Source organism: Ananas comosus, linkage group 13 (assembly GCF_001540865.1).
Source record: "Ananas comosus cultivar F153 linkage group 13, ASM154086v1, whole genome shotgun sequence".
Classification (NCBI taxonomy): domain Eukaryota; kingdom Viridiplantae; phylum Streptophyta; class Magnoliopsida; order Poales; family Bromeliaceae; genus Ananas; species Ananas comosus.
In genome coordinates this window covers 606637-632226 of record NC_033633.1, presented here as the reverse complement: position 1 = coordinate 632226, position 25590 = coordinate 606637, and the positions used below count along the sequence as shown (strand labels likewise).

Here is a 25590-nt window from a genome sequence, read left to right as displayed (position 1 = left end):
GTTGAAAACTCAAGTTGGTGGCACTATTCATGCATTGTTTGAAATATGCACCTCTTTAATGTCAATAAATTTTGAATCCTTCTCACTCATGGGCCATGTGTGTGTGTGCGTGCACGCGCGCGAACACGTGTGTGCGCGTGTGTGTGGTAACGTTCATCCGACGGCAGTAACCTCTAATCCGCGTGATGGGTCTGCAGTTTGAATCCTGTTTTACGTGCGGTAACGTCATCCGACAGCAGCAACCTCTAATCCAGGTAATGAGTCTGCAGTTCGAATCCTGTTTTATGCCGAAATCAGGGTGCCAGTCCAGGTTCCCTGCATATGAAAGTTTGTTGTTTGCTGGGGTCTTCCATGTTTGTCCAAAGGAGTGATGATGTTAGCAGCTGGGAAAGGTGTCAAAGACTTTTCTCCTGGTGGCCTGGAAAACTGCCCATTTTGGTCTTAGTTGGGCAGCAGCTCCCATTTCAGTCAAGCTTGATTGCTGGACTCTCTCTCTCTCTCTCTCTCTCTCTCTCATGATCTCATCTAATAAAAGTGAATAGAGAGACCCTCTTCAACTTTGATTTTTTTTTTATTTGAATTATTTTAGTGAGTTAAATTAAAAATTTTTATTAATTTAACAGTTTTATTAGCTATTAGTCATTAATTGTTCCAATTTTATCGACTGAACTGTAATTCAAATGGTTAAATTTGACGAAATCACTAATTGATTAACTAGAATTACTCAATATTTAAAAAAAAAACTAAAGTTAAAAAGTGTCACTTAAAAAAAAAAAAAGAAAGAAAAGCTGAGGGGGATACTTCAAATTTGGTTGTGGGAGTATTAAATTTTTTACCTGAAATGTATGCCCTTTACTCTGCGTGTAGCTTTTACTATTGTGGTACTAACGTCTCGACCCGGCTATGGTACTTTAAATTTTAAAAGTACTAAGAATTTGGTATCTATAAGTTTTTCATCATTAAATCTATTCCTGCTGTTGACCATTTTCATCAATTAGATTATACTATTCAATCAACCATTCACTCAATCTTAAAATATTATTGTCATTTTAACCGCACATCACTTAATCCAGGTCAAAAATCTACAAGCACTAATGACTTTGTATTTTTTTAAATATTGGAGCTCAATTTCTAATGTCTGATAAAAAACTGCCCCAATATATATATATATATATATATATATATATATATATATATAAAGAAAGAAAAATAAGAAAAGAAGAATCAAACGTGCTTATCATAACATAGAAATCAAATCTATATGTTATAATAATAGAAAACAATGTAACAATAGCCTTAATACTTTACAATTGCACCATCTTGTGTGGCTTCTTCCATGCATTAATTATATTCTAATAATAGACAACCGCATTTGGTAGCATGTGCCTAATAGGATATTGAAAAATATACAACTTTAGGAATTCCTGAAGCTTCCTATCTAGGGCTCTTCTATGACTTTTAAGTTAGCACTAAAGACTAAAGAGTTCTCTCTCAAAAAAAAAAAGTTAGCACTAAAGAGAAAATACAAGTAAAATAATATAACTTTTACTCAGTAAAACGTAGCAAGTAGCCAAACGTAAGGTTTGAATTCCACGCAATGGCTGTAATTATTAGTTTATTACCCTTCCAACACCATTTTCTTTTTTTTTTCCTTTTTTTTTTTTTTAAACTTGCATTCTCCTTTTCTTTTCATTCGTTCCCTACCAAACTTTTAGTACAATTTTTCTTTTTTTCTTTTTTTTGTTTCCGGAGAAGTAGCTATCATGCATTCTTTTCTTACAGCACGAAATGACAATTTGAGTTTCAAAAGCAAGAACTTGGTTGTATGCTAACCCCAGGAAGGTGTATATTCTTACGTTGAGGACTTGGTATGAATATTACGAACATTTTATATAACATAGTTTTTTAATTTAGTCAAAAATTTTGTAGTATTTAATTGATGAAAAGTGAAATCAAATGTAGATATATTATATTCAGCAGCCAAATTCACTATCCTAAATATTTTAAGAAGTGAGAATCTAACCGAAATAAGATTTTTACTGGATAAATTATTTCGACATTCAAACAGCGCTATGATAACAAATTCGAGGAACTGGAGTAATTGATCCTTATTTTTTCTAACGCACATGTAAGAATCGAATCGTCGAGATCTTAAACTGTACTTGAGATGACAACGACTAGCCTACCCACCACCTAAGGCAAAGCATATCCATTGAAAGAAAATCATCCCTGGAAAAGCTTCATCAGGAGATAAATTGTATGTAGACAATGAGGTTAAGAAGATAATTTAAGGGAAATAGAGAGATACTTGGGATTGACTAACATTGTGGGCAGTTGCCACGTTGGGTTTGCTTTTTTTAGATAAAATTTTAGTGAAAAGCTCTCCAATAATGACTTATTAAAAATTGGCTGATTCACTGTTAAGTACTTATTTTATCACCACTTAAAAATTTATTGACTGTTTTATAATACTAAAATCGAAAAAATAATTATTTTCTACTTTGGAGAAAAAGGACTAGAGATACATGACAATAGACTGAAACTCTTTAACGTGACATTATTGGAGGGCTCCTCACTGAAGTTTTTTTTTTTAATTTTTTAAAAATGAGAGTGCACAGCTATTTTACTTGTTTGGTGTAGGGCTCCACCATAATCAAGAGTGGGTTTTGAACCTTAGGCCTAGTCTTGGTTTTGAGTCATCATAGAATAGGGTAAATTATATTGATAGGCTTTGAATTCTTTTTCTTATTATTTTACTAACTTTGTAAATCTTGAAATTAAACATGTGCTATTATTTGAGGTTTATAGTGTGTTGTGAATGTTTAGAAAGTGTGAATGAACAAAAAGAAAAAAAAAAAAGAAGAAGCATATTTGACGCAGCACTAAGCAATAAAGAAAAGGCCAGATCACATACGCGTTTTCAGAATATGAATTCAACCAGAAATGAAAAGAAATGACAGTAATTTTCTCAAATCTCTCAGCTAATCAGTAACACGATTGTCGATAATTTTTTTTTTTGCCGTCCCCTCGGAGGCCTATGTTGCCTTTTTTTTTGCAGCTAATTAGTTCATCCTTTCAGTAAATAAAATGGAGAATATACTAACTATTTCTCAAAAAAAAAAAAAAAAATCTCAAACCTCAATTTCATAAAAAAACTAATTATGCTCCAACAATTGTAGAGATAGTCCGAGATAACACAGTACCACACCCTGTTGATTCCTTGGACAAAAAGCAAGAGCATTATTTTCACCACTCTCAGGATGAGCACACATGGTAGTGACTTTGCCTCCAAACATTTTCTATGGTTGATCATAGTGGACTAAAATTATTATTATAATATATTCGGCATTATCCTACCCTATTGTTCATTAATTGCTCTCTCTCTCTTTCTCTCCTCTTTTATATTATTTGTGTAGCTTTTCAAAGGTGAAAAGATAGAGCTCAATTGAAAGATGCATTTTCAATTATAATACTTTTAAATTGTAATATTCGTATATTTTCTATTTTATTTCTCAAAAAATTACTTTACTTGTTTCCTATTAAATGAATAATACCACCAAATACGGAGGAATGTGATGTTAAATTATCAGAAAAATAAATCTCATTAAAATAGATCATATATATAATAAAGATTAACTATGATTTTTTTTTTTGTGGGGTATTTGACTTTTGGTCACAAGCAGGACACGTGGATAATTGTAGCCCGCTTGATTACCTCTCTTGACATGCGGAGACACATGGACCGCCCGATGATTTCACGTCACGTGTCTAGGACAAGCTTGAGGAGCAAGACGCGGGAATTAATTGCGTGCACCGGTGCATGGATACATCCTATGCACCTTGTACTCTTTTACCGCTAATAATAATTATTTAAAAATACGGTGCGCGGACCTTGGGAATGCACACCGGGACCACGAAACAACGCCCTGCGACCGCGCGGGAGTGACCGGTAAACCGTTGAATCCACCGGCGATAGCCCGTGGCGGTTTCAACGAACGGCGGCGATTTCCTCAAACCGGGCAGGTTCCAAGAAGGCTCTCGCCCTTTTTTTGACCCTTTATAATTAATTTATTTTATCCAACACTCTGAAGCTTATTAATAAGTGATCGAGCGCGATCGCCTCTTCTCCCTCGCAAGAGGAGCGACGCAGCTCTCTCCGCGCCCCCTTCGCCCTCGTCTTCCTCCTCTATCTCCTCTCTAGGGTTTCGTTAAGGTGCGATTTTCCCCTTTTCTACTCGATTACTCTCGATTTGAGGTCTCAATCGGTATGATTCCTACTCCTTTGTTGTCTTGTGGGATTAGGGTTTGATTTCGCCGGTTTCAGATCTGTTTTGCTCGCAGGTTTCATCTTTCATGATCCTTAGTTCGTAAAAATCGTCCTGTCCGTGATCATATTATTCTATTTATCGAGATGAGTGGTTGTTGAAGTAGAAATCACCATAGTAGGGTTCAATCTAGGAGAGAGTAGTAACTTGTTGTTCTGTAAAGCAGTTTTAAGATTGCAAGGAGTGGAAAAAATTAGTCAAATATGGGCTCTGGGAACCGTGATTTGAATAGCATCATGTCCGAATTAACGTACGATCAAGTGTTCGATGATATGCCGACGCTGCATAATTCTTCTAATTTTGATCAAAACATCTTTTTTGACCCCTCAACATTTTCCACTGATCCTTCCCCCTTTTTAAACACCCCAAATATTAATGTTTCTTCGTCGTCTTCTTTTTCTTCATCTTCTTCTACTGCGGCGCCTGCCGCGGAGGCGGAGTTCTCAGATGATTCGGAGATGTCCTCCGACATACTTTTTACCTACATAAACCGCATCCTCATGGAGGAAGATATCGACACAAAGTTCGATCAGTACCCGGATAACCCAGCCCTTTTAGCTGCAGAAAAACCCTTCCTTGAGATCCTAGAGAAGTCGCCGACTTCACCCAACCAACCTCCATTAGATTCCAATCATAGTTCCGACAGCCCTAATGAGAGCATTCGTAACTACGACATGAACTCTAATGATAGCCCTAACGGAGTGATGGTAGAGAATAGTTGGCCTTACGATCCAATCGAATACTACCAACTACAAAATCCTCCATTTGTTGATCGATCGTCCCAGTTTTCCTTTTCCTCCGCAAATAGTGATGGAAATATTTTCGAAGGGTTAGGAGATCTTGTTCAAAACCAACCAGCTTGGCATTTTGCTAGGGGGTATGAAGAGGCGCAAAAGTTCCTTCCTAGTGATGACAAGTTGGTAATTAATTTGGAGGCCAGTGGCTTTTCTTTACCATCAGAAGTGAAAGAAGAGAACGAGGAGGCAAATCAAGTACATGGGGGCCGCTGGGGGCGGAAGAACCGATACAGCGAAGATTTGTCCTTGGAAGAGGGAAGGAGCAACAAACAAACAGCTCTTTATAGTGAGGAGATTGAGACCGAGGCTGTTCGCGAGATGTTTGATAAGGTCCTGCTGTATGATGTTGAGACATACACTAAAAAAAAGAAGGAACTACGAGAAGCAATGCAGAGTGATGCGATGAGACATTCTCAAAGCAAGCATTCTAAAGGGTCGGCCAATGGAAAGGGTCGTGGTAAGAAGCAGCCTAAGCAGGAGGTGGTGGATCTTAGAACCCTTCTCATCCATTGTGCGCAAGCTGTTGCCAGTGACGATTATAGGAGTGCAAATGAGCTGTTGAAGCAGATAAGACAACACTCTTCTCCTACAGGGGACGCTACCCAGAGGTTGGCGCATTGCTTTGCTGACGGCCTTCAGGCTCGCCTAGCTGGCACGGGGAGCGAGATATACCGCTCCCTTGTAGCAAAACGGATTCCCACAGTCACTATATTGAAAGCTTACCTAGTCGTTTTGGCCGCATCCCCTTTCAAGAAGCTCTCCCACTTCTTCTCTAACCAAACCATCTTCGACACTGTTGAGGGGGCAAAAAGGGTGCATATCATAGATTACGGCATAGCCTATGGCTTCCAATGGCCGTGCCTTTTGAAACGGCTTTCTGATAGGCCTGGTGGGCCTCCGGCTCTTCGAATCACCGGCATCGATTTACCTCGGCCTGGTTTCCGTCCGGCGGAGCTCATTGAGGAGACCGGGCGCCGTTTAGCTGACTACGCTCGAAGCTTCAGCATACCTTTTGAATATCGAGCAATCGCGTCAAAATGGGAGACCATACAGGTCGAAGATCTTAAGATCGATAAAGATGAGGTGGTCATCGTGAATTCTCTCTATCAATTTCGGCAATTGATGGATGAGACTGTTGTGGCGGATAGCCCAAGAGACATTGTCCTTAATACAATAAAAAAGATGAATCCAGCTGTGTTCATTCATGGTGCCGTGAATGGCTCATATGGCGCACCGTTTTTCGTCACTCGATTTCGTGAAGCACTATTCCATTTCTCTGCAATCTTTGATATGATAGATGCAAACATCCCGCGTGAGCATGAGCAGAGGCTGCGGATTGAGGATTGTCTCCTTGGACGGGAGGTACACAATGTTATTTCTTGCGAGGGGTCGGATAGAGTGAATAGGCCTGAAACGTATAAGCAGTGGCAGGTACGAAATCTTAGAGCTGGATTCAAGCAGCTCAAGTTAAACGCAGACTTTATGGTGAAGATGAGGGAGAAGGTAAAGTTGCATTACCACAAGGATTTTATTGTGGATGAGGATAATAAATGGCTGTTGCAAGGGTGGAAGGGTCGCATCCTCTATGCGCTTTCGACGTGGAAACCTAATGATGCCCAATAACTTGATATATAGGTTAATCTGTATAATTTTGTGGGATTTCCAGCTATGTGAAGACTACACTTCACTTTCTTTTGGACCATCTAGTGGTCAGCACTGTAGTTTCTGTGTTGTAGTTAGTGTTGTAATGCTAGAAAATATGTATAATTTCACTGCTTTATGTAGCTTATTTCCTTCAGAGCAGGGACCTCACAACTTGATGTATCTAACTTGTTGGCTATGTGTGCTTTATAATGTATGCAGCTGCACTTGTAGAAATATTGATTAACTAGTTAAGAACCTGCGCTTCGCGGCGGGCAAAGAAATCTACAATAAATATAAATTTGTAAATATTAAAGGACAAAAGTATAATACTTTCATAAATATTTATAATACTAAAAATTACTTTTCGATAAAATTTATAATAAAATAATTGTTCATATGCTAATTAGAAATAGTTGTCCGTATGTTAATGGTATTGTATCGATAAAGTGCATCCTATTAAAAGATTCAAAAAGATGCATCGGAAATAATTTTATTATATTATTAGGGTTCATTACTATTATTACTGTTTTATTATAAATTAATTTTATATTTTTATTTAAGTAAAATAGCAGTGGAGGAGCTTTGGTGGAAGGAAAGGAGTTCATCTCCATCGATTTTTTTTTTAATTTTTAAGTAAAAGAGTCTGGGGTGAGGAAATCTCAGAGTTTCGGACAAATTAGGCAAAATGGGCCTGTGTTTGAAATCAGCTTTATGTTTTTCGTTTAAGTAAAATAGTTGGTGTGGACATTTTGAAGCTGTGAGCAAATTGGGTGTCTCTATCCGAACATTTTAAATCGGTTTTACTTGCATAGAAAAATCATGTTTTCTTTACAGCTTAGATCTCTGTTGCAGCTAAGTAGAGATAAAAGCACACAATTGAATCTAGTCCAACCTATTTACTACCAAAAGAAAATAAAGAAAGTAGGCAGTGACNTGTATATATTAAATACTCAAATTTAGATTTACAAAATTATCTTGAAATACCTATTAGTATTTTTATTATTAAGTATTAATAAGAGATAAAGGGTAAAAATGGTATTTTGAAAATTTAACTCCGTTTCAAATGGGACCTAACGGATCTAAACTAATAGAGGGCATTTATGATAATTTTTAACCTATTGGAAGGTATTTGTGATATTATCAATTTTAAAAGGATATCGATGAAATTAATAATTTCTAGAAGAGCATCTATGAAATTATTCCTATATTATAGTAGGCCCAACACATTTCTTCCCACAAGTTGTGCTGTAACTGTTGAAAGGATTTGGTTAATGCGTGCTATCTGCAACATTGAGGCTACTTTGGCAAATAACACATGTAAGTTTTTGCGCATCTGTATATTGTTGTGTTGATGATCACAGTTTATACATCAAGTACATGTGAGTAATTTCTTAAGATAAAGAGCTCTTAAAGAAACACAGGAGGGAAACACTCGGTCCTCTATTAAGACTTCTCTATATATTATTAATATAATGACAAATTTATATTACACATTTTAATTAATTATATATTATATAATGATATTATTAATTTACAAGAGTGGCATTTTATGGACACTAATATTATGTGTGAAACAACCGTTGAACTCTAAAAATTTAAGCTATTAGAGAATAATGTATTTTTATATTTAACACTCTTCCTCACGTCTGGACTTAGAGACTTTTTGCAAGGCCCATTACGTGGACTTGAATTAAATAAAAAAAATAATAATGATAAGAGCTTGGCGTGACTCGAACTCAGAACCTTCTACTCTGATATCATATGAAACACCGATTGTTTCATAATGTGTGACTTGAAAACTTCTCAATTGGTAACATCCAAGGAAAAAAAAACGTACCAAGTATATTCCATGTACCGTGGAACAACAGTCACGCATATGCTTAACTAACAGGAGAAACGCATCACTCTTCCACACCCTCTGATACAACGGACGGCGGGGATTTCCTCGAAGAGATATTGTTGTTTGTGCACCGGACGTATTCGTACAACTCGTGCACCGTAAGTAAAATCAATACTTAACTTATTACTATTCAATCACATTTTATATAAAAAAGAAGGGAAACTTTGAAAAGTGGGGTTTTTTTGCAAATAGCCCCCTGACAATTTTTTTTTTTTAAATTGGCCCTGTGTAAAAATTATTTGCAAAAATGACCCTGGCCCCGCCCCGTCAGCGCCACGTCAGCGCCACGCGGGCGGGGCTGGGCCAAGTGTTTATATTGAACACGGTGAACCATTCACCGTGTTCAATACAAAATTTTTGTATTGGACACGGTGAATGGTTCACCGTGTCCAATACAAAATGGCTAAGTGGGATATATTTGTATTGGACACGGTGAATCATTCACCGTGTCCAATACAAATAATTGGACACGGTGAATGATTCACCGTGTCCAATACAAACACCCACAACTTAGCCATTTTTGGCTAAGTCGAATGTATTTGTATTGGACACGGTGAACCATTCACCGTGTCCAATACAAAAATCTTGTATTGAACACGGTGAATGATTCACCGTGTTCAACTTATACAATTGGCCCAGCCCCGCCCGCGTGGCGCTGACGTGGCGCTGACGGGGCGGGGCCAGGGCCATTTTTGCAAATAATTTTTACACAGGGCTATTTTCGAAAATAAAATTTTTTATGGGGCTATTTGCAAAAAAAGCCCTTGAAAAGTTGTCACTTGCGCATCACGTAGTCCCCAAAGTTAATAGTAGGATTTTGGAGAATGCGGTCCACAGTGCACCCGGTGCATCCAATACATTTCATCTTAGGCGTTTACGCCTATTTTCAAATTTTGCATCGGCTCCCTGTTGCTTATATATTAATAACCGTTCGATTATTACGATCGCGCCTCCTCCTCCTCCTAAGAGGAGCGACAATGCTCTCTTCGTGTCCTTCGCCCTCGTCCTCCTCCTCCTCCTCCTCCTCCTCTCCCCTCTAAAGGTGCGCTCCTCTGATCATTTGAGTTCCCAATTGGTACTTCTTCGAGCCTCTTCGATCTCGTTCATGTCTCATTCGCAGTAATTTCATACACTTGTATCATCTTCTAGGGTCTAATTTCGCCGATTTTAGATCGCCTTTTCGTGTTATATGTATCAACTTCACCAGTTTCTTAGTATGTGATCATCTCTTAGTTATTCTAGTAGAAATCACGGAAATCACCATAATTGGATTAATCTAGGCGATAGCAGTGAGTTGTTATTCTATAAGGAAGTTTAAGATTGAAAAAGAGCGGGAGAAATTAATTGAGAATGGGCAGTGTAAAAAAATTATCTGAGTAGCATCAGCTCCAAATTAGTTTACGATAAGGTGTTCGATGATATGACCACCACGAATAATTCTTCTAATTTATCTCAAAATAACATTTTTGACGTTTCAACAATCCCCTCTGATCCAAGCCCTGTTATAAATACCCAAAATCTCAATGGTTCCTCTGCGCCGTCTTCTTCATCGTCATCTTCTTCTAGTACAACTACTATGGTCCCCTCCGCAGAGGCAGAGTCTTGGAAAGATTCTGAGGTGTTCTCCAGTATGATGCTAACCTACATAAGCCATATACTTATGGAGGATGACATAGACGCGAAGTTCGATCTGTATCCGGAAGACCCACTTCTTTTAGCTGCAGAGAAACCTTTCCTCGCAATCTTAGAGAAGTCCCCGGCTCCACCCAATCAACCTCCTTTAGATTCCAATCGTAGTTCGGATTGCCCAGATAAGAGTATCTCTGGTAACTATCGGAATGATAATAGTAACAATGGCGAGGCTGTGGTCATAGAGAATAGCTGGCCTTACGATCCTGTCGAATACTGTCAACTAAAGACTAAGCCTTTATTTGTTGATTCGTCTTCTCAGTCATCGGTTTCCTCTTCAAATAGTAAGAATTTTTTTGAATGGTTAGGAAATCAACTTGTTCAAAGCCAACCTGCTTTGCAATTTGCTAGGGGGGTTGAGGAGGCAAAAAATTTCCTTCCCGGTGAGGACAAGTTGGTTATTGATTCGGAGGCCAATGGGTTCTCTTTACTGCCAGAAGTGGAAGAGGAGGAACATCAAGTTCATCGGGGGCAGAAGAACCCATATAGTGAAGATTCATACTTGGAAGCCAGAAGGAGTAACAAACAAGCAGCTGTTTACACCGAGGAGACTGAGAGCGTTCGCAAAATGCTGGATAAGATCTTGCTGTTCAACAGCGAGGCATGCTTTAATAGCGTCAAAGAACTACAAGAAGCAAAGCAGAGTGAAGGAGCAACAAGACGTTATCAAAGCAATCGGTCTAAGGGCGCAGGGAATGGCAAGGGTGGCCGGGGAGGAAAGAAGCAACCACAAAAGAAGGTGGTGGATCTTAGAACTCTTCTTACCCACTGCGCCCAAGCTGTGGCTAGTAATGACCACCGGGTTGCAAACGAGCTATTAAAGCAAATAAAACAGCATTCTTCGCCCACGGGGGATGCTACCCAGAGGCTAGCCCACTACTTCGCTGACGGGCTCCAGGCCCGCGTAGTTGGCACGGGGAGCAAGAAGCACCAATCGAATCTGGCAAGGCGAACCCCTACGATCGACATTTTAAAAGCGATCATGGTCTATGCAGCCGCCTGCCCTTTCATGGGGCTATCCTACTACTTCTCCAACCACACCATCTTCGACGCCATTGAAGAGGCAAAGAGCGTGCATATTGTGGACTATGGGATATGTTACGGCTTCCAATGGCCGTGCTTTATGCAAGAGCTTTCTTGTAGGCCAGGTGGCCCCCCTAGGCTCCGAATCACTGGTATCGATTTGCCTCGGCCAGGCTTCCGCCCAGCGGAGCTCATTGAGGAGACAGGGTGCCGTTTAGCTGATTATGCTAAAACATTTAATATTCCTTTCGAATTTCACGCCATTGCAGCCAGATATGAGACAATCCTTGTGGAGGATCTTCATATCAACAATGATGAGGTTCTGATTGTAAATTGTCTCTACAGGTCTAAATTTCTAATGGATGAGACCGTCGTGGTGGATAGCCCAAGAGACATTTTCCTGAATACAATTAGAAAGATGAACCCAGCAGTATTCATTCACGAGATTGTTAATGGCTCATATAGTGCCCCCTTTTTTGTGACACGTTTTCGCGAAGCATTTTTCCATTACTCAGCAATTTTTGATATGATTGAAACCAACGTTCCACACGAGCACGAGCAGAGGCGATTGATCGAGAGGGATATATTTGGATGGCAGATTTATAATGTTATATCATGCGAGGGGTCAGAAAGGGTGTGTAGGCCCGAGACTTATAAGCAGTGGCAGGTGCGGAGCCTCAGGGCAGGGTTCAAGCAGTTGCCGCTAAATGCGGAGTTCATGAAGAAAGCGAGTGAGAAGATGAAGGCATGCCATCATAAGGATTTCATTTTGGATGAGGACAATAGGTGGCTACTGCATGGGTGGAAGGGGCGCATCCTCTACGCCTTCTCCGCGTGGAAACCTAATGATCTCTAATAACTTGACTTACAGTTAAATTTGTACAATTCTGCGACTTCAGCAAGATATGCGAAGACTCACCTCAGAACAAAGATCTCACTGCTTATTGCATGTATTATGTTGGGCTATGTTTGCCCTTTAATGTATGCAGCAGAAATTATGAGAATTTTGGTCAATGGAAATGGATTGGTCTTATTTGCATTGAACTTTGTAGCAACCACTCTCACTTGTCTGTGTTTTCAAGCTACGACGAGAAAGTGTGCTACAGATGTTTATTGGGTTTAGTCAATGTGTGCTTATCTGTATCCTGAGAGCTCTTCTTTAACAACCGGCATGTTCATCGTGAAGGCATTTATTTTTAAAGCAGAGAAAAGTACCCAAAGCATCATTTGACTTGATAAACATTTTATTAGTGCTGATTATTGGTCTCTTGCTGAATAAGTGAGATAATCAACCTCTCTTATTAGACTGGTAAAGATGCATAAATATTTTGAGGGTTATCCAGGCACAGCATTGCATTTTAGACCTACAAATCATTGTTCCAATTCAGAATTTCAACTGCAGTTGGAAGTCCAACCGCATACAATTTTCGTCGGAAAAGTTTTGCATCTCCCTTCAAGCTATGAGCTTGTTATGATTCCGTAAATCAATCGTAAAGGATTATTAAGGCTGATATGTTGCAGCATACTATATATTTGTAGTCTGTTACCGATCTATTAGAATTATGTAAAGAGCAATATATTGTTCAGTGGCATTAGTACGAATTCAACAACAATAAATTATTAGATTTAAACTGCAATCTAAGGCCTCGTTTGGTATACGATTTATTTTTATTTTAATATAATTTCGTATATTAAAAAAAAATGTAAGAGAGTACAGTGAATTACTTGCATTCTTTCATCAAGGTGTTTACTTCGCAATAAAAAGTAAAACCTTGGAAAAAAAAAGTTTGCTTTCAAAAAAATTTAAAATAAACTGTCATCTATCACTTGGCTTGTAAGCTTGCTACCTATAATAACCAAAAAATAAAAAATAAAAAAAATCTCCTATGCATCAAAATCATGTAAAGTAGTGTTTAAAAAAGTGAGAAAATTGCAAGGATACCAATCAAGGCCTAAGTTTTTTTTGTATGGTTTGAAATTTGCCAACAGGTTGAGTGAGAAAAAAAAAAAAAAAAAAAAAAACCTATAGACGAGAAGCAACTTGTTTATGAAGATAAAAATAAATAAAAATATATAAGTTGGTCATAGAACAACATTGCCATGAAAAGAATATTAAAAAATGACGAGTATCACCAGACCATGTAGATGATCGTCGAACACTTGCTTGGGATTTTAGTATCCTGAAACAAGTATTTTATTCGTTAATTAGGCCCCAAAAAAGGGAAAAGAAAGTAAAACTGTCGGAAGAGTTAAACTTGACACAAAAGCAACAAATTTACGCGAAGGATATGCAAAACCTTTCTCTCCTAATATGGCAAGTTGCTCGCTCTGATTAGTTTGATTCAGATACAACATGTACTCGTCATGTTATTTCAATAAGTAAAATAGAAATAAACTATAAGCATATGAGTCGTTGTAGTATAGTGGTGAGTATTCCCGCCTGTCACGCGGGTGACCCGGGTTCGATCCCCGGCAACGGCGTCTAATTTTATTAATTTTTGCTTGGTCGGAATTGGGAGTGGGTCTCTATGGACCTACACGGTTGGACTTGGGTTGGATCTGGGTTAAGTTGTGTTGGTGTAGGTCTGAAGTGGATAGGAAATGGTCTTTTGCATGTGGTAACACGAGTCGGACTACTATACTATCAATAGCATCAAACACTTAGTACTATCAAATTTTTTACTGTTAGATTCCGTTAGATCATATTAATTAATCAACTGCCTACTCAATTTAGAAGAATCACGATCATTCTAACCGAACATCCTTTCATCCAAGTGCTAAAACTCTAAAATAGTATCAACGACTCGATGCTATTAATAGTATAGTAGTCTAGCTCTATATTGCATTCGAGAAGGGAACCAGCTGTGTAAAACAATAATCCAAATTTGTACCATAAAAACTTATCAACGTACGTACATCGAAAGCGTTCCTCAGCATTCAACATGTAATATCACAAGGAATTTCTTCATCCGTTCAGATGGCACCAAACAAATAATTTCTCAGAATTCTCGAAAAGGATTAATGACCTGCAAATTGCGGCCACTACGCCGTCAAAGAAAGAATCGTCAAGAAGACGAAATAAGTTCCTCGTTCAGAGCACATTTTCTCCTATTTGCTTCACTAGGCCAATATTACAGAAGCAGCAAACTTATTTGATTTGAACCTGAAGACAGCAAACTCAGAGTATGGGTGCCCACAAGCAGTAAAGTAGTCTCTGATCATCATACCACCCACAAAATGGGATCAGTTACATTAATTTCATTTATACAATTTGTTAAGCTGCAAAGATTAATAATAATCTGAAAAAAAAAAAAATCTTAAATAATATACAAACACAAACGAACACCCTCCGCTCAAGTCGGCACGACCTCCCCATCGAGTGACGGGGTTCCATCATCATCCGCAACATTAGCACCCTGCGAAGCTTCTTGTCCCTTCTCTTCCATAAACCCTAGCTTGAACCGATCATAGTTAGTGGGTTCATTCGATTTGAACGGTCGTTCCCCTAAAATACGGACCAAGTCGTCCTGGTGTAGGACTTCCTTCTCGAGCAGTAGCTCCGCGACCTGGATAACATGGTCCTTGTGTTCTTTTATTAGCTCGACAGTTCGTTCGTAGGCCTTGGCGACCCACTCCCTCACCTCGCTGTCGATGATGGCCCCAGTCTTGCTGCTGTAGGGTTTCATCATCTCGAAGCCGTCTTCTCTTTGAGGGAAGGAGAGGAGCCCAACCTTGTCGCTGAACCCATAGACCGCGACCTGCGCGTAGGTCATCTTGGTTACTTTTTCCAGGTCGTTCTGCGCACCGGTGGAGATCTTGCCTATCAAAACCTGGAAAAAGATGTGCCATTGAGATTTCACTACAATTTTATGCTTCAGTTACTTTGCAACCAAAAGTAATCACAACTAAGCCCTACAAAAAATGGATACTGGAGAGATATTTTAACGTGCGTACTAAACTACAAGAGACTTTATAAGGACGTATCTGTGATTCATAGAAAGCAATAAGATAATTGTAAATCATAATGAGGATCCTCACAGATGAGCACCTAATAACAATCCAAACATCCAACAAAAATTACCAAGGAAACAGCACTCAAGAAGAAAAAATGTTCCCCAATCATTCGACCAAAGGCAATTAATCAGTTTACCTCTTCAGATGCACGGCCTCCCAGTGTCATACACGTCACATCGAAGAGCTGTTCTTTGGTCATAAGAAGGTTTTCATTCGGGACATATTGAGCGAAGCCCAAAGCTGCAGTTCCGCGAGGTACTATTGTTACTTTAAGTAGGGGCTCTGCATGCTCTAAAAACCATCCAGCAACCGCATGGCCTGATTCATGGTATGCAACGGTCCGGCGTTCAAGCTTGCTGATAACCTGGAAAAAATAATAAACAACATATGATTTAACAGGGGAACAAGAAAATCATCAGAAGTATGTGCACATGGACTGCGGATAAGAAGACTGAAAACTGAATTGAATTTACTGAAAAGAAAGAAAAAAAAAAAGAGGTACCTTATTCTTCTTCTCCAAACCACCAATAACCCTATCAATAGCAGACTCAAAATGCTGCATTGTGACCTGGGTTTCCTCATTCCTAGCAGCAATCAGTGCAGCTTCGTTACAAACATTAGCAATATCAGCTCCAGCAAATCCAGGCGTGAGAGCAGCTAATCTTTGAGAATAAAACGAGGGGTCATTATCCAACTTAATCTTTTTAAGATAAATACGGAATATCTGTTCACGTCCTTTGATGTCAGGCTTATCAATAGTAATTTGGCGATCAAACCGACCCGGCCGAAGCAAAGCTTTATCCAAGATATCAGGTCTATTTGTACCAGCAAGTACAACAACGCCAGCAGTCGTTCCAAATCCATCCATTTCTACTAGCAACTGGTTCAGAGTGCTTTCTCTTTCATCATTTGCACCAGAGAAACCTCCACGACCTCTTGCTCGACCAATGGCATCAATTTCGTCGATAAAAATAATGCTGGGTGCACATTGTCTAGCTTCTTGGAATAAGTTTCTAACCCTGGAAGGGCCCACACCAACAAACATTTCCATGAAGTCTGAACCAGAAATAGACAGGAAGGGCACGCCGGATTCTCCTGCCGTTGCTTTTGCCAGAAGGGTCTTTCCAGTGCCGGGAGGACCAACAAGGAGAGCACCTTTGGGAATTTTGGCTCCTAAATCCTCGTATTTCTTAGGGTTTTTAAGGAAGTGCACAAACTCCATGATTTCTTGTTTGGCTTCATCACAGCCAGCAACATCTTTAAAATAAACCTGGTTCACAATATGAAAAATATTATTATAAAGATGAATACAAGTTGAGTTTATAGTCTCTCATTTTCCTGGATAATATGTAAGAGCCGGTATTAAACAGTTATCACATGTGATCAAAGATTAAAGTGCCCATCGGCATGGGCGATATCCACCGTGCCGTATCGTGCTAGCAAGATATCAACACGATACAGCCCCCCATGCCGATGGCACAACTCAAAACCCTCTATTATTGAAATTAGTAAGTATTTTTCTTAATAAAGTTCAAAAGATTTGATAAAAATACATAAGGATAAAGAAAATAAATATTTCATGCCATTACGTGTCGGCACAGATATATTTTTTGTGACCGGCATGTATCGGTATGGCACAGTGCCCGTGCCGCACCGTGCCGGCAAGCTTCCGGCACAACTCCGTGCCACGGCACTTAAATCTTTACATGTGATAAGCTTTCTAAACTAAAAAAAAATAACAAAACCAACTATCTTTTCCATTTAACGGAAAATCTAAGCAAAAAGTAAAAAAGCTACCAATAAAGAAAATAAAGCATTTCTAGTCTAACCTTATTCTTGGAGTTCTTATCCATCTTTGTCACTTGAGCCTTTCCAATGTTGAATATTCCACGATTCCCCTTCCCAGAACCACCACCTATACTAAACCCACCTTGTAATCTTCTCCCCGTTAAGTAGATAAGTCCGACAAGGATGGCTGTTGGGGCAAATCTCAGCAGTTCTTGATACCAGTTTACTTCAGAGAGGTAAGTTACAGGAATATAGTCATGTGGATCAATCCCTAGAGCTTCTTGAGCTTCCTCCAACTTTTCCTCAAAAGATTCTACACTTCCAATATTGAAGTAGTACTTAAACCGGCTGGGAGAATGTCTAGCAGGAACATCTGCTGTGGTAGCCTGAATATCATTGTCTTGAGTCTGAGTGTTAGTCCGTGGCGAAGTTCTGACATATACTTTTGCGACTGATTTATTAGATACAACAATATGATCAACTAAACCAGGTTCCAACAGTTTATTTTTGAACTCCTGAAAGCTGATCTGCAAAAAATAGGAAGCAAACAATCTGGCTTTAGATATTGTCCATTCAATAATCTAAAGAAGTGAAAAACAGGCAATAACAGTAAGATAATTGTGCAATTTTTTTTTTTAACAAATATGTCCAATCTACACCAGCTGATATGAAGCCCATGACTCTTGAAGGAAAGCATGCAAGAAACAAAATACTACCAAGAAGTCATGTGTAGTAACTCTTGCATCTTGATGACCGAATTTATGCTACCAAGCAACTTATAGGTAAAAAACAGCATAGCAAACTCGACAATGGTAAAGCAAACACCTTGAGAGCATAAATCACGTAACTTCATCAAAATCTACTCTTGCAAAAAAGAAAAAGAAAAAAAAAAGAAAAANCCACCTCGAACTCACAACAAAAGAAAAAGAAAAAAAAAAGAAAAAAAAAAAAAAAAAAAAATATTAACTAAAAGCATAATACCTTCTCCCTTCTTGTTCCACTTACCCAACCTACATTTATATTAGCACAACACCCCAGCTTATAATGTTTCTGTTAGACGAAGTGGTGGAAAGTGAACGATCAGATGCTTTAAAAAGCATCCAGTATGCATAATAAGAGTTGGCAGATTTATGCTAGCCATTTCTGATGAGGAAAGATTGTGTCCACACATTTGGATCAACACACACAAATCAACAACCCATATTGTATACAAACGTACATTTGTACCAACTCAGAAATATGCAAGAGTACAGCTAAACGTAAATAAATATGTCGATAAACATATAACTTAAGCATTAAGTCAGCATGATAAGAAAAAAAAATTATATTTACACGTTTTAAAATTGGAGCAAATGCAATGGTAATAAGAACTGATCCTACCTCCTTCTGCTCAGATGAACCAGCAGAGAAAGACGAAAGCAACAAAGCAACAAATATGAGAGGAGCAAGGTAATTTTGCAACTGCTTTATGAAATTCTCCTGGAAGTTTCCTTGGTCGTCTGTACCTGAATCTTTTGGAAATGAAAACTAAATCAATATGAAGTTAGTGGATAACCAAAGGCAAAAAGTGAATTTAAATATATCCTCGATTTAAAATTTGGCAAAGTATATTTCATGAACATGCTCAATCAAGTAAAAAAAACAAAACAACGTCTAAGCATGCGATCGTCATACAAGTCCATTTACATTTGACAATCCCTAGACAGTAACATCAGTAGTTTGCAAGATAATGTGTTCAGTACAACAGTTCTTGAGGTGATTGAGAGATTAATCACAAGACAGGCTCATAGGTACGACTTCAGTTACATGCCTAGCTCAACTAAAGCTTTTGTATCAGTATTATTCGATAACAGTAATTTCATCAGCATCCCCCTAAAAAGATTTCTGTTGAAGCAGAAAAGGAGTACAAACTAGAGCTGCTGCTTTTTGGAGGCAGAAGCCTGCAGTAATTTCATAATATCCCTAGCGTCCCTATGCAGTTAAAGAAGAAGCCACATACAAAAGATCCTGCTTTTAGCAAGAAGAAACTTGTTTTATTTCCAGCCACAGAAAAATCTCAAGAACTTTTGTTTTGTCAAATGCATCAAATTACTTCTCAAACTAGGAAAGTCGTTTGAGAAGCCATGCCAAACAGGCACTCGGTGATTGCTGGTCTCAATTCTCTTGTCCTCTTGTTATCGCTCTATGTGAAAATATAAGCAATTTTTTCTTTACTAAGAAAAGAAAATATTAGCATTTTTTTTTTAAAAAAAAAGGATGATCCCGTAGTAAATACTAATTGCCACGATATACTACTTATGGAAGACAATGGAGGCTTCTTAGAGAGCAGATACTTAAGGACATAAAAAAGCATCACATACTCTTTGAATCAGATCTGTTATTCTCATTCGCCTTCGGAATCTCCTTCTTATCCTTTGGATAGTAATTCTCATAATCTACATAACCACAAAGACAAAAAAATCAGGATATTTCATACAAAATAGATACTTGACCAAAATGGTAATACCATAAACAACTTCAAATACATAACTTTGCCAATGCAAAAACTTACTCTTCTTATTTGGAGAATCGCTGCAAAACAATCGCCTAAAACTAGGATTGGCAAGAATAAACCTCCACTCCCCGAGTTGATTCCTCGCGCCAACAACCTTATTCGCTCCAACCGAAGTCAAATAACTCCTAATGAACCCTAATCCACCATCGTCGCACCCCGAGCAGGGAGCTCGCACCGGGTTCCCGACGAATCGACCCAAAAGAGCGCCCTAAACCGCACAAAAGAACACCAAAAACACATTACAAATCCCACGAACGAGCGATCTAACGAAGAGGTCGGGCGAGTTGCTTACGGTTTGGGAGCGGGAGCGAGCGGATCGCAAGAGGGAGCGCCCGAGAGTGGAGAAGCTCATAGCGAGGTGAGCTCGAGGAGAGAGGAGAGAGAGAGGTTCGGGACGAGTAGATTAGGGTTAGGGTTTACGTGAGGAGGAGAAGAGGGGGATTGCCGGGTTGGTGATGGGGGAGGCGACGCGTCGATGGTATTCGGTTGAAGAGGGTGGAGGAGAGGGGGGCGGGCGAGTCAGGGGACGGTTCAAGGGATATCGAGCCCCCAGTTTTGTTTCTTCGTTACCACGAAATGAGCGGAGGAAGTCACGTGACTCACGTGAGGTGCGATGTGTTAGGCCGTGTACTTCCCCGGGCCCAATTGGGTCGGGTCGAACTCGGACCCAACCCGATTAATTACACACTTCGTTAAAGGGTGGTCTTGGCAATAATAGCACTTATTATTATCAGACCTTTTCTTCTTTTTAGTTATTTTTAGCCAAATTCTGCGCGAGTTATTGAAAATTTGCGTTTGGATAGATGCAACTGATAGTAACCATAATGAACTTTAGTAAGATTGGAACTGCATTAGATCCTCTGGTTATCATGGTGATACTAATACTAATGTTTTTACTCTTACATGCCTGTTGTAGGATCTAATTGATTTTTTAGTGTAAAGCTATGGTCAAGAGAATTTTGGCCCAGCCCAAATTTTAGTTTGGCCCAAGCTCTGCAGGTAAGCCAGCCCAGCAAGCTTTCCAAGTAGGCCCATAAATTGCTAAATGGGCCCAACAGAAACTTTTAAGCCCAGTTCAAGAGTAAACTTACAAGTCGAAAACAGTATATAATACAAGTGTACAACCAAAGCTCTGTACTCCATTAGCCTGGACCATTGTTTAACGGGCTTGGGCCTCTCCAGGAACATTAATTTTGGGCCAAATTTATGCTATCCGAACCAAGATTCGTCTCGTTCCCAAATCGAAACAAATCAACAAAAAAAATGATTAGTTGGACGGTGGACCAAAATTTTTAAAACTTCGTTAGAAATTACGGAGGGATTGAATTACGTACAGTAAAAAAATATGATAAACATATAGTCATATGCAGTGTTTCCTTCAAGCTTCAACAAATTCTTTCGCGCCACAGTGAAAATAATTTGTGTTTTAGGCGTTATCCCTATGATTATTAGCTAGGATAACTGAGGATAATTTAATCAATCTTATATGTGGGACTGTAGAAGTGTCTCAAGTGCTTTTGTGAAGTACACACTGTTGTTTTGGCTTTTGGTCCAATCCAAAACCACTACAAATGTTGCTTCGGCTTTTTCATAAACCAAAAACATGTTTCCAAAAGCTAGACAAAATTTACCACAACATTGCAACACTCTTCTCTGATCCAAAACCCATGATAAAGGTCTCACCTTCATCCAATAGAACCACTTAAAACCAAACCATTGCTTCTCTAAACCTCCAACTATATCAAAACGAAGGCAAAAATAAAGCAGAGAAATGGGCTAACATTTAGCAAAAACTCACTTCCACTGTTACACGAAGAGCACATTAAGACATATATAGTATCCCTAATCTCTAACAACTACAGCTACTTCCAAATCAAAACGATAGAGTACAACATGGAGTTATCTACAAAATTGATTGCTCTGCGCCGTGCCGTGCCGTGCCGTGCCGTTGTTGCGTCACGCGCACGCCTCTCTCCGAGGCGCCAGCGCGAAAAGCGTCTCCAAATCCGGCGGTTGGAAGTAGCCGTTCCTCGGCGGCTCCCGCCGCTTCCAAAGAGCCCTCGGCGGCTTCTTCTTCTTCGGCGGCGGCGGGCACGGGAGCACCGCCGAGATCCGGCATTCCACCCTCTTCGGCGTCTCCCACCCTTCGCACACTCTCTCCTCCTCTCTCTCCATTGATCAGTGTAAGAGCCCAAAATGTGTTTCCTTTTTTCTTTTTTTTTTTCAAATGGGTTTTGGGAGGGAAGAGGCGTGAGAGAGGGAGAGAGATTTATAAAGTGAAAATGAAGAGGATTGAGGGTTGTGGTGTTGTGGCTTATTGGGGAAGCCACAACGATCCCGGCCAGTCGACGTGGCAGCGCCCGATTGGGTAGGAAAATTTGAGAGAGCGCGGGAACCGCGTGGAAAAGAGCGGGAAAAGTGTCGGGGCGGTTCGGGGATTTAAAAAGTCCACCGCAATAATTTTGGGGGTGGATTTTTGTATAAATACTAAAAAGAAATATTAGAGGGGATTTATTTATTTATTTATTTATATTTGGAGTAAAATTTCATTGGATTCTGTTTTTGGGCGGTGGAGTCGGTGATTGGTGGAGATGAGGGGAGACACGTGTACGGCAGAGAGGGGATTGGACTGTCGCTGTCGCATCTGGTGGGTCCCGAAAGTGGGAACAGGGGGGAACCATGGTGATTCTCATGGACCTGGTTCACCACGTCAGTAAACAACCGTACGGAGTTTCGCCCTTTTAAAAGGAAGCTAAATTTTATCCGATTTACAAGTTACCATCCAAATTGTTAAACATTAAAATCTATCATTTTATGAATTCAGATTTTCTTTTTTGTAAAATTTCACGCGAAATGATTAAATTTAGATAACTAATATTTCAAGTAAATGTTTCATTAATTCAAACCCAAAAAAAAAAACAATTATTACAATAAATTACAAAACAAAAAAATTTAAAAAAAAATTCGCCACTTTAGATGTAGATGGTTCACTGATGACATGGTGGGCTTGGTGCACAGAGCTAATTCTTCACGGGCTCTTTATTGTGGTGCCTTGGATTCCCCTGCGGGAGCACGCGGTGCGCGACGAAGGTCACTGGATCCTCTCTATACTAATGTGACTGCTCGAACATTGACCAAGTTCATTGAATCCATGGTCGGAGTCAATTGGTGGGGCCCGCTGTGACTGGGCCCGGCCCAACTTAACTGATCTGGAACTGGACCAACGAAATTTTGGACTTGGGCCGGTTTAACTGGGCCGGCCCACCAAACTTGACTCTTCACTGCGAACCCTAACCTTTTAGTTTTAATGATTGATATATATACCCACTTTTATCTAAGGACTCATTAATTAATTTTGGCCGTAATTTTTGGGAATTAATATCTGCTCGTCGGAAATGAGCAGTAAAAGTTCCAATACAGATTTTTCTCGTAAAATCTTTTTAATGCGCAGCAAATTGAATTTACATTTGGTATGTACGAGTTAAAAAAGACGTAAAAGATCCGTAGTCGTGAAAGAAGAATTGAAAGATATGACTATGTAAATATTAAATAACTATTTAACTTAACTAGAACCACTTAGCTACAGCCTATTATAGATTGTAAGAGTAGCTTTTAGCTATATATGCACAAAATAAAGCGATTAGCTAACGGCTATATAAAATCGCCGAAAGCAAAACACTTTGTCTGTTGTTCATTGTACCTACTGGTATAATTTGGATAATGTGGGGTACTTAGTGATGTAACAATTCTCATACTTTAACTATATATTAAATCATAAGAACCTTTAATTCCATACTATATTGGCTTATCTTATTCCCTCTTTCATTCCCAAATATCTTGGTACTTAGAGACCTCTATTATTGTTTTTTAAAGCTATATAATAATCTTAAATATATGTTAATGATGAAGATCACATGGTGTCAAGTGGAGCTTCAAAAGGGATATAGCAATTGAGTTGCTGTGGCGGCTCTTTGCTCCCTCAGCACATGCCACTAAAGGGACATAACAACACTCTCTTTGTTCGCTTAATGCAGTTATTTTTTCTGACTTTGCGAAGAATTATGTTCTCACGTACTTAATTTGTCATGCTTCTGCTCGTGATCATTCGATGAGCTAAACATCTGAGATTCGTCATTCTTTCCTCCAATAATAAGAAAATTATACGTACTCTTCACACGCCACACATGTAAACCGCATACTCTTGCGCATCTACATCGATATTACGTTTAGAGTGTTCTTCTGCAAAGATGTCATTAAGCTAATCATGTTTAAAAATACGTTAGGCAATTGAATTCGAGTAAGTAATTGTCGGGCCTAAGAGATAATTTTGAATACCGCGCATGCATTTGAAAAGCCAAATCTCCACCACGCATATCAATAAAACCCCCTCTCCTAATAGTATGTGTCACGTGCTTACACTGCGACAGGCACGTGCCAAGCATAAATTTGTATGCAGCAATTATATAAATACATCACCTACACCGCACGTACACTGTTGGTCAAATGGGTGCCCATTCACATGACATTCCCCACGACTCGAACATATCAAATCTCTCTATTTGGTCCACCCAACCATGCATGCATGCACGCACATGCACAACCTATGTTGGTATCTTTTGATTTTCTTTTTTTTTCATTCATTTTATGATATAAGAGTTGGTTATATATGATTCTTTATAGTAAATAAAAGAACCACCTGGGGGACAGGAGACTTCCGAGTATAACTAGCTAGACTTGCTTCAGATTTAGGAATAAGCTCAAGCTTCTATATAACGAGCTTTTTGGGTTCGAAGTCGAAATCGGAATCAGAATCGGAATCAAAATAAGCTGAAATCGGAATCGGAATGACTCATTACTTAATTCTATTTGGTCTATCATCTGAATCGGAATCGGAATAAATTATTTCCATTGTTGGTATTTGGTTCAGATAAATATAAAAAACGTAATCAGATTAATATACTAACTTTATCTTTATAATATATTAATTTAAATTCAAATTAAAAATTAAATATTAAAAATTTTCATCAAAATTTTGAAATAATGTCAAAATTTTAAATCTATTTTTTTAAAAAAAAATCAAACTTTGAAGTTGAGTGGATAATTCAAAATATAAAACTAAATTTTGATTTATTCAAATTCAAACTTAAAATTACAATTTAAATTTTAATTTGAATCCATAAATTTAATTTAAGTTTTAAATAAAATTTGAATAAAACTTTATATAAATTAAAATTTAATTTAAATTCAAATTCATAAGTTAGATTCAAAATACTTGATTAAATTTTAATTTTTAATTCAAGTTCAAATTTAAAATTTAAAATTTAAAATTTAATTTCTAAATTTAAACTCATATTTTAATTAACAAAGTTGAAAAAATACATTTAACCCGAATAAATATCCATTCCGTCCAGATTCAACTTCCAACCTCCTAAGCCGGATTAGAAAAAGATGTGATTGGGGAATTCTCATTCCACTCGGGAATTGGAATCGGAATGGAACTCCCGCGTACCAAACACCCACAAACGGATTCACCGATTCCGATTCCGATTCCAAAGTGAAAAAAAGCGAACAAAACACGCCCTAAAGCTCTTAAGGCAATAATTTCATAAGATAAATTATTATTAAGTGTATGTATTAAGGGTGAATGATTAATGACTTTGGTCCATCAAAAGAAATTTTGTCATAGCATTTCCTGATTGGACTTAAGTTTTTTTTTTTTTTTTTTTTTTTTGAGAGAGATAGGTAGCACGCTACCCGTTTCGTTTATTTCATTTGAAAATAAACTTAGCTGGAAATATGAATCAACTAGGATTCGAACTTGGGTCTCGGGTACCAACCGCCAAACCCTTTACCACT

At 38.6% G+C, this 25590-nt stretch overlaps 4 protein-coding genes and 1 non-coding gene across 6 annotated transcripts; 3 read left to right on the top strand and 2 right to left on the bottom strand.

Annotated features, from left to right (window-relative positions):
• LOC109719360 (scarecrow-like protein 34) lies at positions 4086-7000 on the top strand. Its single transcript, XM_020245982.1, has one exon. The coding sequence runs from the start codon at positions 4529-4531 to the stop codon at positions 6743-6745; it is 2217 nt and encodes a 738-aa protein (XP_020101571.1). The 5' UTR covers positions 4086-4528; the 3' UTR covers positions 6746-7000.
• Positions 9646-12274, top strand: LOC109719605 (scarecrow-like protein 14). The gene has a single exon (XM_020246379.1). The coding sequence runs from the start codon at positions 10087-10089 to the stop codon at positions 12232-12234; it is 2148 nt and encodes a 715-aa protein (XP_020101968.1). The 5' UTR covers positions 9646-10086; the 3' UTR covers positions 12235-12274.
• TRNAD-GUC lies at positions 13788-13859 on the top strand. Its single transcript has one exon. It is a non-coding gene; the product is annotated as a tRNA-Asp (tRNA).
• LOC109719448 (ATP-dependent zinc metalloprotease FTSH 8, mitochondrial-like) lies at positions 14510-20276 on the bottom strand. Of its 2 annotated transcripts, none has more exons than XM_020246144.1 (8): positions 20027-20276; positions 19732-19942; positions 19541-19615; positions 18561-18691; positions 17222-17707; positions 15895-16662; positions 15529-15756; positions 14510-15208 (listed from the first exon to the last, which is right to left on the bottom strand). In XM_020246144.1, exons 1-8 carry the CDS (start codon positions 20084-20086, stop codon positions 14732-14734), a joined length of 2436 nt encoding a protein of 811 aa, XP_020101733.1. In that variant the 5' UTR covers positions 20087-20276; the 3' UTR covers positions 14510-14731. The 2 variants fall into 2 exon arrangements, with proteins under 2 accessions (XP_020101733.1, XP_020101734.1); XM_020246145.1 differs by having other exon boundaries at positions 18561-18685.
• On the bottom strand, positions 21389-21999 carry LOC109719792 (cyclin-dependent protein kinase inhibitor SMR4). The gene has a single exon (XM_020246609.1). It carries the CDS (start codon positions 21907-21909, stop codon positions 21691-21693), a length of 219 nt encoding a protein of 72 aa, XP_020102198.1. The 5' UTR covers positions 21910-21999; the 3' UTR covers positions 21389-21690.